The 12,901-nt window shown below is 44.8% G+C and overlaps 1 protein-coding gene across 1 annotated transcript; it reads left to right on the top strand.

Moving 5' to 3' along the window:
- Positions 1-423: 423 nt before the first annotated feature.
- On the top strand, positions 424-12,071 carry GABRP (gamma-aminobutyric acid type A receptor subunit pi; the record flags this gene model as incomplete). Its single annotated transcript, XM_080627110.1, has 9 exons — positions 424-479; positions 1,861-1,958; positions 4,355-4,422; positions 5,489-5,706; positions 6,599-6,681; positions 8,980-9,117; positions 10,331-10,483; positions 10,990-11,183; positions 11,769-12,071. 9 exons carry the CDS (start codon positions 424-426, stop codon positions 12,069-12,071), a joined length of 1,311 nt encoding a protein of 436 aa, XP_080483236.1.
- Between the last annotated feature and the right edge of the window lie 830 nt (positions 12,072-12,901).

The following is a 12,901-nucleotide window of genomic DNA, read 5'->3' as shown; positions in this document are numbered from 1 at the left end:
AGATGCTGGATCTGTCATACGTGGGCAGGATCTCACTTGGCTTTAGAGTCTAATGGCCTCTGGGAACTATCTGAACCGTTTTCCCATTCCCAACATCAGCTAACCACCATCCCATGCAGAAAGAAGAAAAGCTGCCACAAAATGGCAGCTAAAACGTGGTGACCTTGTCAGGGCTCCAGGCCTGGAGTTGTCACTAGTGTCTTTCATGTGGAAAGGATTAAGGGAGCAATGACACAGGCTAGAAGAAAGGGCAGGAGCCACTGTGTTGGGAAAGTCAAACATCACACAGCACATGGTGCTGGCTCTGCAGGGCTTCTTTTCCCTGTCCCCTTCCCTTGAAATAGTTTTCCTTAAATCACTAAACTTTGCCTTTGCTTTCAGCTTCACAGAGAAGCCCAGCAAATACAGAAATAACCTCTGGAGATGTTCTGCAGACATTTCTGCTTCTTCAGTCTGTGTCTTTTCCTTCCAACCCAAAGGTAAGCGGAGTGTTCGTTTTGTTTTACAGGGAACAGCTGAATTATATCTCATATAAATAATGTGGGTCAAAAGCAAACTATGGTTCCAGTTATCCAACCCATCCAAAGAAAGCTGAGTGCTGTAATGGATGTGGTGTAGAAGACAGCAACCTGCATAGGCCCCCAAAACACAACAGGCACGTTAACAGTGCAACCCCCGTTTCCTGTTCAGGACCACAGCAGCTTGCAGTTTGGGCTGGAAGTGTCTCCCACAGGGCTCCCAGCTGCGTTACTGCCATCCCTGGAACAGTAAGTCCTGAATTTCTGCAGTGGTTTATGTTTATACTGTGCACAACCCGGTTCAGTTCTGCTGTAAGGGCCTTTTTGGTCTAAAACTCACAGCAAAGCTCCCAGGACTAATAACCCAACTTGAAATGGAACAAAGACTCAGATCATCAATGCTTTGAATAACTGCACAGCTACGTTGTTACTCACAGCCCCATGGTGCTGAGGTGCTGAGGAGAGGCACAGACACTGCCTTCCACCTCCTTCAGCCCTTCACAAAGCAGCAGCAAACTCTTAGCCATTCACTCATTTTCACCAAGCAAGTACATGCCCATACAGGGACACTGCAGCAGAGAACTTACCTTTTGCAGTCTCTCCCCAACCCTCCAGCTGCCAGTACGATGGTACAGATCCATCAGCCTCCTAATGCCAGGTAACAGCACCATTGTCCATCCACACAATGTGGATTTTGGCAGTGTCAATGAGAGCTGAACCCTCTGTATGCACAGCAGCTGCGGTGGTTCAGCCCTTCAGCCCACAAAGCTTTGCTGGTGTCTGTGAAGTTTTCTGTGCTCTACCTTTCCCCTTCTGGTGTACTCAGAGGTTTGACACCTGAGAGTAGCCTCAGGGGCTCTGCCAGACACTAACATGAGGATGAAAGCTTCTTTAGGGGACTAGTGATGAGGGAGGAGGAGCTGTCGGTCAGTGACTTTTGTCTCAGGTTCTCGTAAGCAGGCAGGAAAAAGAAATGCATTTTTGTTACACAGACTGCATGAGGGGAAGGAGAGATTGTGGATTATTATTAAGACCTGTTATATATAGACCTTGCTTGATTTGTCTGGGGCATCTTAAGAACATCCTTAAGCTACCATGTGTGCAAACCTGTAGCTATCAGCTGAGGAAATTTGCCATTTTCCACCTCTTCAGAATACCAGCTTTTCAGCCAAGACAAGCAATGAGAGCAAGTGCTTGTGATATCAGTGACCGACTTCCTTTTAATAAACATTGTATGCACTTTGTTTGGCTGCTGGAGCACAAGCTGCTAACACAGCCGCAGCTGCACACCAGATGTAGCTGGCACACCCAGCCACACGTAACTACGTCTTTGTGTCCCCAGGAGGTGCTCCCTGGGCCACGTGTCCGACGCAGCATCCCTCCCTGGATTTGAGAACCTCACCACGGGATACAACAAGTACCTCCGGCCCTACTTTGGTGGTACGTTGGCGCTGTGCATTTGACCATTTGAAGAACAGTCCGTAAGGCTTGTGTGGAGGGGAACGTGTGCTTTCAGCTTTCTTTAGGATGCCCCAGTTTAAAAGATCATGTTTCTTTTAAGCCAGGCAGTAGCCGGGGATGCTCTCCTCTCTGTGCATCCACTGATGTGCTGAAGAGATTGTGCATGCATGTGTGGGACATGAGAATGTGCCCATCTATGAGGTAAAGAACAGGGAATTTATAAATTTCAATACTTCTGTGAAAGACCTGACAAGTAGCTAAATTCAGCTCCAAGTGTATATGCTTTTGTTTAGAGTCTGACCCTTGTGATTTTCTGCTTTATTTTGGTTCATGTATATCTAGTGGATATACTTCACGAACATATGCATTTAGTGGATTGTGGCAATAGAGGAGCAATTCTCCTTGCCAGAAATATTGACACATGATTTTACTTCACACTGAGACACAAATTAAACCTGCTTTAAACCCTCATAAAACCGTAGGGAGCACCTGAAGGAAGATCAGCTATATAGGAGCTTACCTGAGGCTGTTCCACTTTGGGTGTCAGATCTCCCACTTTCCAGGCAAATGCTGTAACAGAGGAAGGAGTTTCTCAGCAGGATGTTCGGCACCTGACAAGTAGTGATTAAAGTTTAAAAAACAGTTATGATTCTTTTTTTTTTTTACTTCATTTTCCTTTTTTTGCCAGAACCCATTAATGAAATTCTACTCAGTAAAAAAATTCCCCATGTGCTTTCACCAGGACTTGGGTGTTTCCCATTGTACTTCCTGCAGACTGACAGGCCGTAGACTTCTGCTACTGGCAGCTTTGAGCTTCTTCCTTTTTCTAACTGAGGACAACACAAAATTTACCGTCTTGTTTTGCCTAGAACATCTGATCACATGCAGGATGGAAAAGCTCCTCCAGATCCTGCCACATCACTATACAGATGCTTCTGAACTGCATAACAGAGATTAACCGCATCTACACCAGCCTACACTTACCAGTGCTATAAATGCTAAACAACAGTGGTCAGGACTCTGGTTTGACCTCCTCCAGAGACCCTGGGTCCTCATAGATCTACCCTGGTCATTAATTTGAGTGGGCTTCAAGTGTGAATATCTAAATATCTGAAAACAAGGCCAGGTTGGACACAGGGACTTGGAGCAAGCTGCTCTAGTGGAAGGTGTCCCTGCCTGTGGCAGGGGTTGGAACTGGATGAGCTTCAAGGTCCCTTCCAACAAAAACCATTCTTTGGCTCTCTTAAGATGGAAGACATGAAAGACAACTCCTTTAAAAAATACACATCATCTGGAAATGAAATTACGTTTAGGATTTTTGAATAGTTTAATAAAAAAAAAAAAAAAAAAAATAAATGAATGAATGAATGAATGAAGAAAAAAAACCACCCCATAAACAGAAAACCCCACAAAACTACCTGGAAGCAGATCTAGAAGTTGTGTCCTTTGGACATTCCTAAATACTATTCAGATTATGAAAAGGAGTTTCAGCAAGTCCCACGAGGGAGGGCTTTGCTGTGTTGTCACCTCGGCAGCGAGGGATGTCTTAGAAAGTGCCATTCCTGCCCAGCGCCCCCACTTCACCCGGGATGAGACAAACCAGGCACAGCCCAAGGGAAAGGCTTTGTCTTGCTGCGGTGAGAGCCGCGCTGGGCAGAGCCCGGTTGCTCTGCGGCAGAAACTGAAGAGCTCGCCCCAGCGCCGGCAATTCCTGTGCAGGAGCTGCCCTCCTGTGGTGGGTTTTACCGGCTGGCGATGGAACAGGGGAGTACCGAGGTTCGGCTGAGTGCTGAAAATCTGCTTTTAAATAGACCCGTTAATACAGTAACTGAAAAGAGACAGAGGCTGCTGCATTTCTGGCCTTTAACCCAGTGCATGGCCTCGGGAATCACTGACTTTCTCTGCCTGTTTTTGTTTCCTTTCTGAGAAACAGGGGTGTGATCACTGCATGGTTGTGGGGTCTTCCAGAGCCCTGTGTCACAAACAGCACAGTTGACTGTTCTTGTCGCTGTGTGGGTTTTGTGGCTGGGTGACAAGGGACAGGCTGGCCCTGGCTGCCTGCCCTGTGGCTAATGCTTATCTAAAGTGGCCTTTCAGTGCTCTGAAACTGCTGCTCTTCCCAGCTGGTGCTGGTGGGTATTTGTTCTCTGCTACCATCACCAAACACAGGACTCCAGCTCCCCAACAGTGACAACTTCATTTTGGATCACAATGTCATTTGTGAGTCTAATGCTTTGGAGCTGTGCCTCTAAGGGCTTCTGCAGTGCTAGGGATAGCATGTGACACTGGAGGGGTGCCATGCTGCACACAACCCTGGGTGGTTTCATTGTGCCTTGCACTCTTCTCTCTGCTTAAGCTTCTCTTTCCCTCCACAGGAGAACCTGTTCAAATTGCAATGAGTCTGGACATTGCAAGTATTTCCAGTATATCTGAGAGTGACATGGTAAGTGAAAGAAAGCTTATTCTATAAGACATAAGAGCAGTATCTGCCTGAGAAACTTGTCATATATTCCTGTGTGTTCAGCCCAGAAACTGTCATATCCAAGCTGCTTTGCTTTTCTATGTCTGTTGACCACTTTCAGAGGTGTGATGAGGACATGGCTCATTTATGGCTGCAGACTGCAAAGATAACAAAGTAATGTGGGCTTCTAAGTAAATATAGATGGCTCCAAAGGTCCTACTGGTCAAAACCTCAGCACCTCCTGGAAACTGGGCCCCTTGGAAACTGAAAAAGTCACTCCTGTGTGACATTTCTTGTCCTTTACCTTTCCTCTGTGTAGGAGCCCTCTGTGCAGGGTAGGCCTCTGCTGGATGGGCTGCTGCTGACTGAAGGCATGGACGGGGTTTCTTCTCAGGGAGGAGAAATGAGGTTTTGAGCTGTGACACAGGCTGAGCTCAAAGGTCTGGTGATCCCAAGGAAAAAAAGCACAGTTTCCAATATACAGAAAACATTTTCCCAGCACTGCCGAGTGTGGTTCCCTCCACTTCTGGTAACAGCTGGATTTCAAACGCTGATTGCTGAAAACTCCTGTTTCGGGTTCACCAAAACTATGGGCAACTTGGGTAAATGCAGCAAATAGTTTCACAGGAAGGTTCAATTAGGAACATTTGCTGATGTCTTTTATGATCACGTTTATAGTACGTGTGTGATCTTCCAACTCTGGACAAGTGGTTATTAATGTCAATGACTTACTGAATGTGTGCATTTCCCATATATTTTCTTACCTGCAGAATGGACACCAAACTATCAGTTACAAAAACAGCTCATTAGAAAAAGTATGCAAGTATAATCTTTAGTCCTCAAACGCTACACCTCAGAGTATAAGTATGTGAGAAATATGATACAGGAAATAAAACTATGATGGAAACCCATCAATCAGATTTACTGCACGCATTTGAAGCTGAGCCTGGATAGGTTAAATTGTGCTCTGCCACTTGTCACACACAGAGGCGCGTGCAGGTGTGCTGGACATGCATCCTCACAGGTTTTCCTCTCTCTGTAATCCCAGGATTACACAGCTACTATCTATCTGCGGCAGTGCTGGACAGACCCCCGCTTGGTCTTTCACGGCAACAAGAGCTTCACATTGGATGCTCGGCTAGTGGAATTGCTCTGGGTACCAGACACCTACATTGTGGAGTCCAAAAAGTCCTTCCTGCATGATGTCACCGTGGGGAACCGCCTTATAAGATTGTTCTCTAATGGCACTATCTTGTATGCCTTAAGGTAAAGCCACCTTTGCTTTGCTGCTGCTGCTGGGTCAGGATAGACTTCTAGAATTACACTGGACAGGAGCAGATACCAGCTATCTCCAGTAATGAGCTTGGGATCAACAACTGTGACGATACTCTTCTGATCTGTTGCCCCCTCTTCAGGCCACCTTCAGGCCCCTCTTCAGCCAGTCAAGGCTGAGGATTTCACACCATGGTACGTGCTGTGTCCTGAGCACGGTGCCTGCTCACAAAGCTCACACGTTGAGGTGTTACCTTAGAGAAGTCCCATCAAGTCAGACGGAGGCAGGACAGGAATGGAGGGAGGGCATCATAACAGTGAAAGTTTAACAGGCAGTGGGAAACTCTTTACCCAGTGCATGTAGCCATGATTTCTTCTTTGTAGCAAAAAGTGGACTTGTAAATATACTGCAGAGCTGTGTTCTCTAATGGTGTTAGGAAATCACGCAGTGTTAGCTCTGCTCAGCTCATGGTAACTGTGTCCCAGTTACCTTAACTGCACAGTAAAACTCATTTACAACCCACATTCGAGCAAGCCAGAGTATGTGTGCAGTCATTTACTGTGCCTCAGGTGACAAGTGGTGACTTACTGAGATATGCAAACTGTAGCACTGGAAAACATGTGAATCTACACTAAATCTCCCACCACAGCAAAGCAAAATTCCTCCTTTGGTTACATTTTCACCAGTGGGCCGCAGAGAACACATCATCCTATGGAGAGTTCTCCCGGACTATATCAATCCACTCATTACATAGGTCAAGATTATCTAAATGACAGGGCATTTAAAACCAGAGCAGAGTCTTTGTGGTCTAGATTGCTGTAAAAACCAGAACTATTTCATTACATGGTTTTATTGCAACTTTCAGAGTTCCTTCTTTTCCTACAGGATCACTACAACTGTTGCTTGTAACATGGACCTGTCAAAATACCCCATGGACACACAGACCTGCAGACTGCAGCTAGAGAGCTGTAAGTATAACATTCTAGAAAAAATCATCCATTTATTCATATGTAACTATGCAACTTGAGTATATGGATTGATCCCAGAGGCTTTCTGGAGTAGTCTCTTACTCCTCCAAAAGAAAACAACTTTGCTTCATCGTTCTTCATCTGTGGTGTAGTCCAGAGTTTAGAGGATTCCTGTCACTGCAATTTATATTAAAAGATATTAAAGTGTAGATAGTTCAATTCTGCCCAACAGAAAGGATGAAGTAACAACACATCATTTTCCAAATTTGGTCCCTTTTGCCCGAACAGCTTCTTCAAAACTAACTGGTGAGGTAAGTGCATGGGACAGAGTACAGCAAGGAACCATCTTTGCACCTCCCAGACCTCCACTGCAACAACACAGCGTGAAGGGTGGCTCTTACCAGAACATGAGTTGAATCAATTCTCCAACTCTTGAACAGAAATGAAGGCAAACCCAATGTCACAGCATGTGCTTCTCCCTGAAGGCTGCCTGCTGCAGTGACACAGGTGATGGGACCCCGGTCAACACAAGGAGTCTCAGCCTTGGAAGCCTTAAAAAAAAAAGGAATAATTAGTGAGTTCTGCTCTCCATTAAATTAAAAGTTCATTCTCGGGAAAGCTTGCTGGGAAGGACTCCAGGACAACCTGGGACACTCCAGGGCTTGTAGCCAGGAGCTCAGCAAGAGTAGTGCTGCTCTTCCATATCTCTACAGCTCCAGAACAAGCAAGCAACCATCTCCCACTTCATGTGACAAAAAGAAACATCAAAAATCTCAATAGTGAAAAGGCCAGATTTTAACTACTGGGGTTGCAGCACGAGGCACCTAGGGAAGCACATATTACTTTCACATTAAAATCCTATTAGTTCACCATAGTTAACTTTATTACGAAGAATAGCTCCTGAAATAATAATGATTGGCCTCTTCTGCTAAAGCATGACATGTTTGGGCCTGTTTGAAAGGTGATTGGGTCCTACATCATGCTCAGTTGCTGTATAATTCCAATGAAATTACATGCACATTGCCCACTGGAGATTTCATTAGGATAAGTGCCCAGAAATAATGCTATTTAAATACACACCAGATGAATTAACAACAATCTATCATTTATTATAAAATTTTCCTGAGTAACCACAATGTATAAAACTGCTTAGAAACTTTCCAAAGTCACATGCTGAGGATTCTACACAGGGATTCATACCCTGGACACCTAATTTAGGAGTTCATCACACTCAAGCTCTGGTAATTTTATCTAATAAGAAAACACAATTAGATAAAAGCAGAGCTGCAATTGCATCCTATTCCTTCTACCAGGACAAAGAGGTTATTATCAGAATCTGAGTGTCCCTGCTCATCTTCTCAAAGCAGAGCACTTAATAAAAGAATCCAATTGGCGAGATCCTTAATGAAGTGATATGTTTGAAGCGAATGGCAGGCTCCATACAAGTTTTCTTCCTCAGTCCAACCTGAGGTCACGTAATGCCGTCACTTACATTCCTGAAGACAATTATTTAGCTGGTATATATGGAGTTTACTGATAGCTGCTTGAATTGTTGATCTCGTGTCCCTCTCCATTTTGAGGCAGGAATTCAGCCTTACCTATATGTCAAATGCATTTTTCTGCCCTCTGTAACTTACAGCTTTTGAGGATAGGAGGAATGATTTGTAGAAAAAGCTGCCTTTATCAGGAAGTTTCGTGGACAGTGCGTATGCAGGCATTGAGCCTGGTTCGGAACCACACAGCAGCCTCAGCTCGAAGCTCTTGACTACCTGCAAATGCCTATTCTGGTATTTTTAAGCATTTGAATAGATAATTCAGTGAAACATGCACCTGCCAGTTGGTAAGGGGCTCAGGGGGATCTGTATCCTCTCTTTTTTTACCACTGGGTTTCTCCACCTCTCCTGACTAAAGAGACTGTATTCAAGGGGTTATCACTGCATGTATTATTTATCCTACTGCATGTAATCAAACTGTGGATGACAGGAATATGTTATCTTCTAAAATGTTAAAATACTTTAAAATACAAATACCCCATGTAAACAATTGAAATAGGTTCTCTGCTGCCTTGATTGTTATGCATCATTACCAGTGGCGTGTGTCCCCGCTGAAATCTGAACCAGCAGACTGAAAGTACAGCAATGAAAGAACAGCCAACCTCCACCCATGGTCCAACACAGTCAACAGGGTCTTTGTACTGCCTGGATTGTGTTTCTGTTCTCACTCAGGGGACAGGGCAGGGCAGCAGCTGGGCTTTTCCTGGCTAAACCACAGAAATATGGGTCTTTATATTCTCCTTAGGGGGATATGATGAAAACGACGTCATCTTCACATGGCTGAGAGGAAACGACTCTGTCCATGGCATAGAAAAGTTGCGTCTCTCTCAGTACACAGTGGAACGTTACTACACCCTCGTCTCAAAGACCCAGCAGGAAACAGGTATATCAGTGAAAGAGAAAAGCAGGAAAAGCTCTCAGGCATTTCCCCTCCCAGCTCCCTTCCCTTCTCTGGGCCTGAACGTGTGAAGTCTTTAGCAAATCTTAATCTCACAAAAAGAGATGGGCAGAAACATGCTGAAATCCAATTAGTTGCAATCGGGATGTTGTGTAAGATGGAAGTCCATGGAAAGATGGGGATTTTGATACACTATATTCACTTGGTAGATTTGGAATTATCTTCTTTTACCTCCACTTCTTTCCTTATCCACCCCAAAAAACTGTCCCCTCCTGCCAGGTGTGCACAGATCCATGTTCAGAGTAACTGGGAGTAAAATTAACTTTTAAAACATACTTTTGCTTGTAAATTACAATTCTGTCCTGATGGAATAAGATCCCTTTGTACATCAGAATTCAATGTCTTTTTCATTATCAGTGTAAATACTCTTCTCTCCAATCACAGCCACTATGAATAGGGGCAAGACTTCCTCAGAATGACCAGGTTCTAAACATCATGAGTGTTTTGTTGTTTACTGTAGTGTACACAGCCCACAGACAACACAGGGTTTGTTTCTACGTTTCAAAGGGAACTATTGTTTCAACAGCAGAAATATCTCCTGAAAATACCAGTAATCCAGCTGAAAAGTGGACTTTAAAGAAGTGACTGATTTTTTTTTTGAGCACAAAAAGACATGGGTATCAAAGATAACAAATAATGCATGCAGGGGTCTAATTCACTGTGATGATAAGGTATCGGATGCCATTGGATGTAAGCTAGAGTCTGCTGGAATGGAGATAAAAATCTTGCGTTATTTCTCAGCCACCAGATAAGACTGAACTTTGCAATGTCCCTTCACAGTGGAGAAAATGTGTTGTGCTGAGTATGACAGCAGATCATCCATTCTCTCCTCTGAGTTAAGACACTGGTACAAAACATTTCCACTGTGAACAAAGTTCAGGAGCCCCTTTGCAAGCCACGCATTGTTTTAGGTGTCTCCTGCCAAACCCTGCTGTGTGCATGTGTCCACTTGTCTAGGCTATGTTAGATAAGTAAGACCTCTGAGGCAAGAAGTCAAGCTGTGTAAGAAATGCATCTCCCCTGATTTCAGTGCAGCTCTGCTGATGTACATCAACTGAAGGCTGGTGCTGGGCTGTTCCAACATCAGTCTAAGTGTCCTCGGGACCTCATGTTCAGAGTTTCTTCCTTTCATGAACAGGCAGTTACCCACGACTGATCCTGCAGTTTGAGCTGAGAAGAAATGTCCTTTACTTCATTTTGGAGACCTACGTGCCCTCCACTCTGCTCGTCATGTTGTCCTGGGTTTCTTTTTGGATCACATTAGATTCAGTGCCTGCAAGGACTTGCATTGGTGAGTTACTGCCCAAGGAAGGGCAGGGGAGCCTCTGAGGGCTGGGTAGATGGCTGTTTTCTTGAGCTCTCTTCTCAGTGATAAATGATCTGCTCACTCTCTGCTTTTACTTGCAGTAGAGCTGGGTTAGCAGTGTGGAGGATGTGCTGTGGCCAGTACATTTGCCCACCTGCAGAGCTGGGTATGGCTGAGGCTCCCAGCAGATGCACAGCAGAAAGCAGAGCACACGTTATTTGGGATGTGCTTTGGCCAAGGAGAGGAGGATTTTTTTACTGAAAGCAAAAAAAATAAGAGCCAAGTGCACGTTGGAGCCAAGGTGTCAAAGGCAGGAAGAGGCTGAGTGGAGCTAGTAGCTAGCACTGCAAAAGCTTTTAAGCTGATGGATGATTTGGATTTGGTAAGAAGTGATGTGCTCTCTCTGGCAAGCAATCAAGACAACATTTGAAGGATAGGCCAAGCCTTTTCCAAAGTGACCCCAAAAGATCTCTCCTTTTCTGCTTTCCAAGGAGTAACAACGGTGCTTTCCATGACAACTCTGATGATTGGGTCACGAAGTTCACTTTCAAAAACCAACTGTTTCATTAAGGCCATTGATGTTTACCTCGGCATCTGCTTCAGCTTCATCTTTGGTGCCCTTGTGGAATATGCAGTGGCTCACTACAGCTCATCACAAAAGTGTGCAGCTAAAACACCTCAAGAGGTAAAGCCTGATCTACCTTAAATAAGCCCAGTTATCTTGGATCTTTCCAAGATTAGTCTTCCATTAACCCTTCTTCCTCCCTTCCCAGAAGACAGTACCAAACATCAGTCCCACAATGTTCTGGGGGCGGGGGTATGAGAATGAATTGTTCAAAGCGCTCTGCTTCATCGTGAGAAATTAAATAGTATGGCTATAGTCCAGTGGTCAAGGGTCCACATCCTGTCAGAAGAAAAAGAGGTTTCCCACCTTGATGCTGAGTTCCCTAGCCATTATGTTACTGCACAGACATGAAGAGATGGATGTCTTCTTGTAGGAGATGGATGTTGGGGTGCTTAGTGACATAGAGTGAGACCTGTTCGGAGATCTCAAAAATACCTCTAGAAATACCGTGGTGGAAACACAGGCATCTCTGGACTTCAGACACTCCTAAAAATAGGCAGCAGCTGAAAGGCATGTCTGAATGTTGGGAGGAACACATATGAAGCTGTGGTTTTATCTTTACCCTTATGGTCTCCTTTTTGATTAAAGCACTTCTCTGCAGGACAAGACAAGCGCTAAAACTAACTGCATACTCTTGTTTCCTAGGGGCCTTCAAATGAACTCACTAAAGACATGGAAGAGGTCAACATTGCTAACATCCTCACCAGCTACAGACGGAAAATCAGCTTTACAAGCATTGAGATTTCCAGTGATAATGTTAACTGCAATGACTTGACCACGAAAACTCATGAGAAAATCAAACGTGTCTTGAGAAACAAAATGCACAGGATTATTGGTTATTTCACAATTCAGAACCCCAGCAATGTAGACCACTACTCCAAATTGCTTTTCCCTTTGTTCTTCATGCTGGCCAATGTGTTTTATTGGGCTTACTACCTATATTTTTAGTAGAAATTAGTTGCTTCATTCTCCTACTTCAGTAGGAGAGGAATCTTGCCAGGTATCTAAGCTGGTATCTACCCTCAGTGAAACCAATGTGCACAAACTGCTGTGTTGTGCTTCCTGAGGTACAGAAGAGTATGAGGTATGCAAGGTGCAAAGCCTTGGTGCTTCAGCATTAGCAATGTTGACACTGGACAACTGCTTGTTCAGCTGAGTGGCTGTATTGGGCTCTTCTGCTCATACCTGCTCTCCATTCCAGCATCCAGCCTCTCACCCAGCTGAAGATGGGTGGGTAGGACTGCATGAGGCAGGCCACAGAACACTACAGGTGGCAAAATTATCTTTGTGTACTCTGAGGCAGGGTGGAACCTTGTAGTTTAGCTCCCCAAGAGGATGTAGGATTATAGCTGTTATTCTTTGTTTGCCAGAGATAACAGAGCAACTGTGATTGCAGTCTCAATAGCTCCTCTGTTCAAGAGGACCCAAGGCAGCAGCAGTGTGCCCTGCGCAGGCTCCATGCACTGTGCTTCCTTGTCTGTGCTTCCTTGTCCGGGGGTAATGTAGTGCCAGATCAGGCGGTTTGGTTGGCTGGCATCGGCGCTGTGGTGTGCCTCATTGCTTTCAACACCTGTTGGACTCATTGAGGTGACCCTCACTTGCTGAAGTTATCCATTCCTGAGACACAGAGGGTGGTTTTGCTTGTAGAGCTGCATTTTTTCAGAGATTCAGGAACACAAAATAGAAGCAGCAAAACTGTTTCATAACACATCTCTTGTCCTGCTGTGGTGCAGTTGAACAGATTCTACCACAAATCCTTGTGTCTTCCTCACAAATTC

This window comes from Psittacula echo (genome assembly GCF_963264785.1).
Source record: "Psittacula echo genome assembly, chromosome: 11".
Taxonomy (NCBI): domain Eukaryota; kingdom Metazoa; phylum Chordata; class Aves; order Psittaciformes; family Psittacidae; genus Psittacula; species Psittacula echo.
The sequence above is the reverse complement of the archived record's forward strand: the minus strand, read 5'-3'. Positions and strand labels throughout refer to the sequence as shown.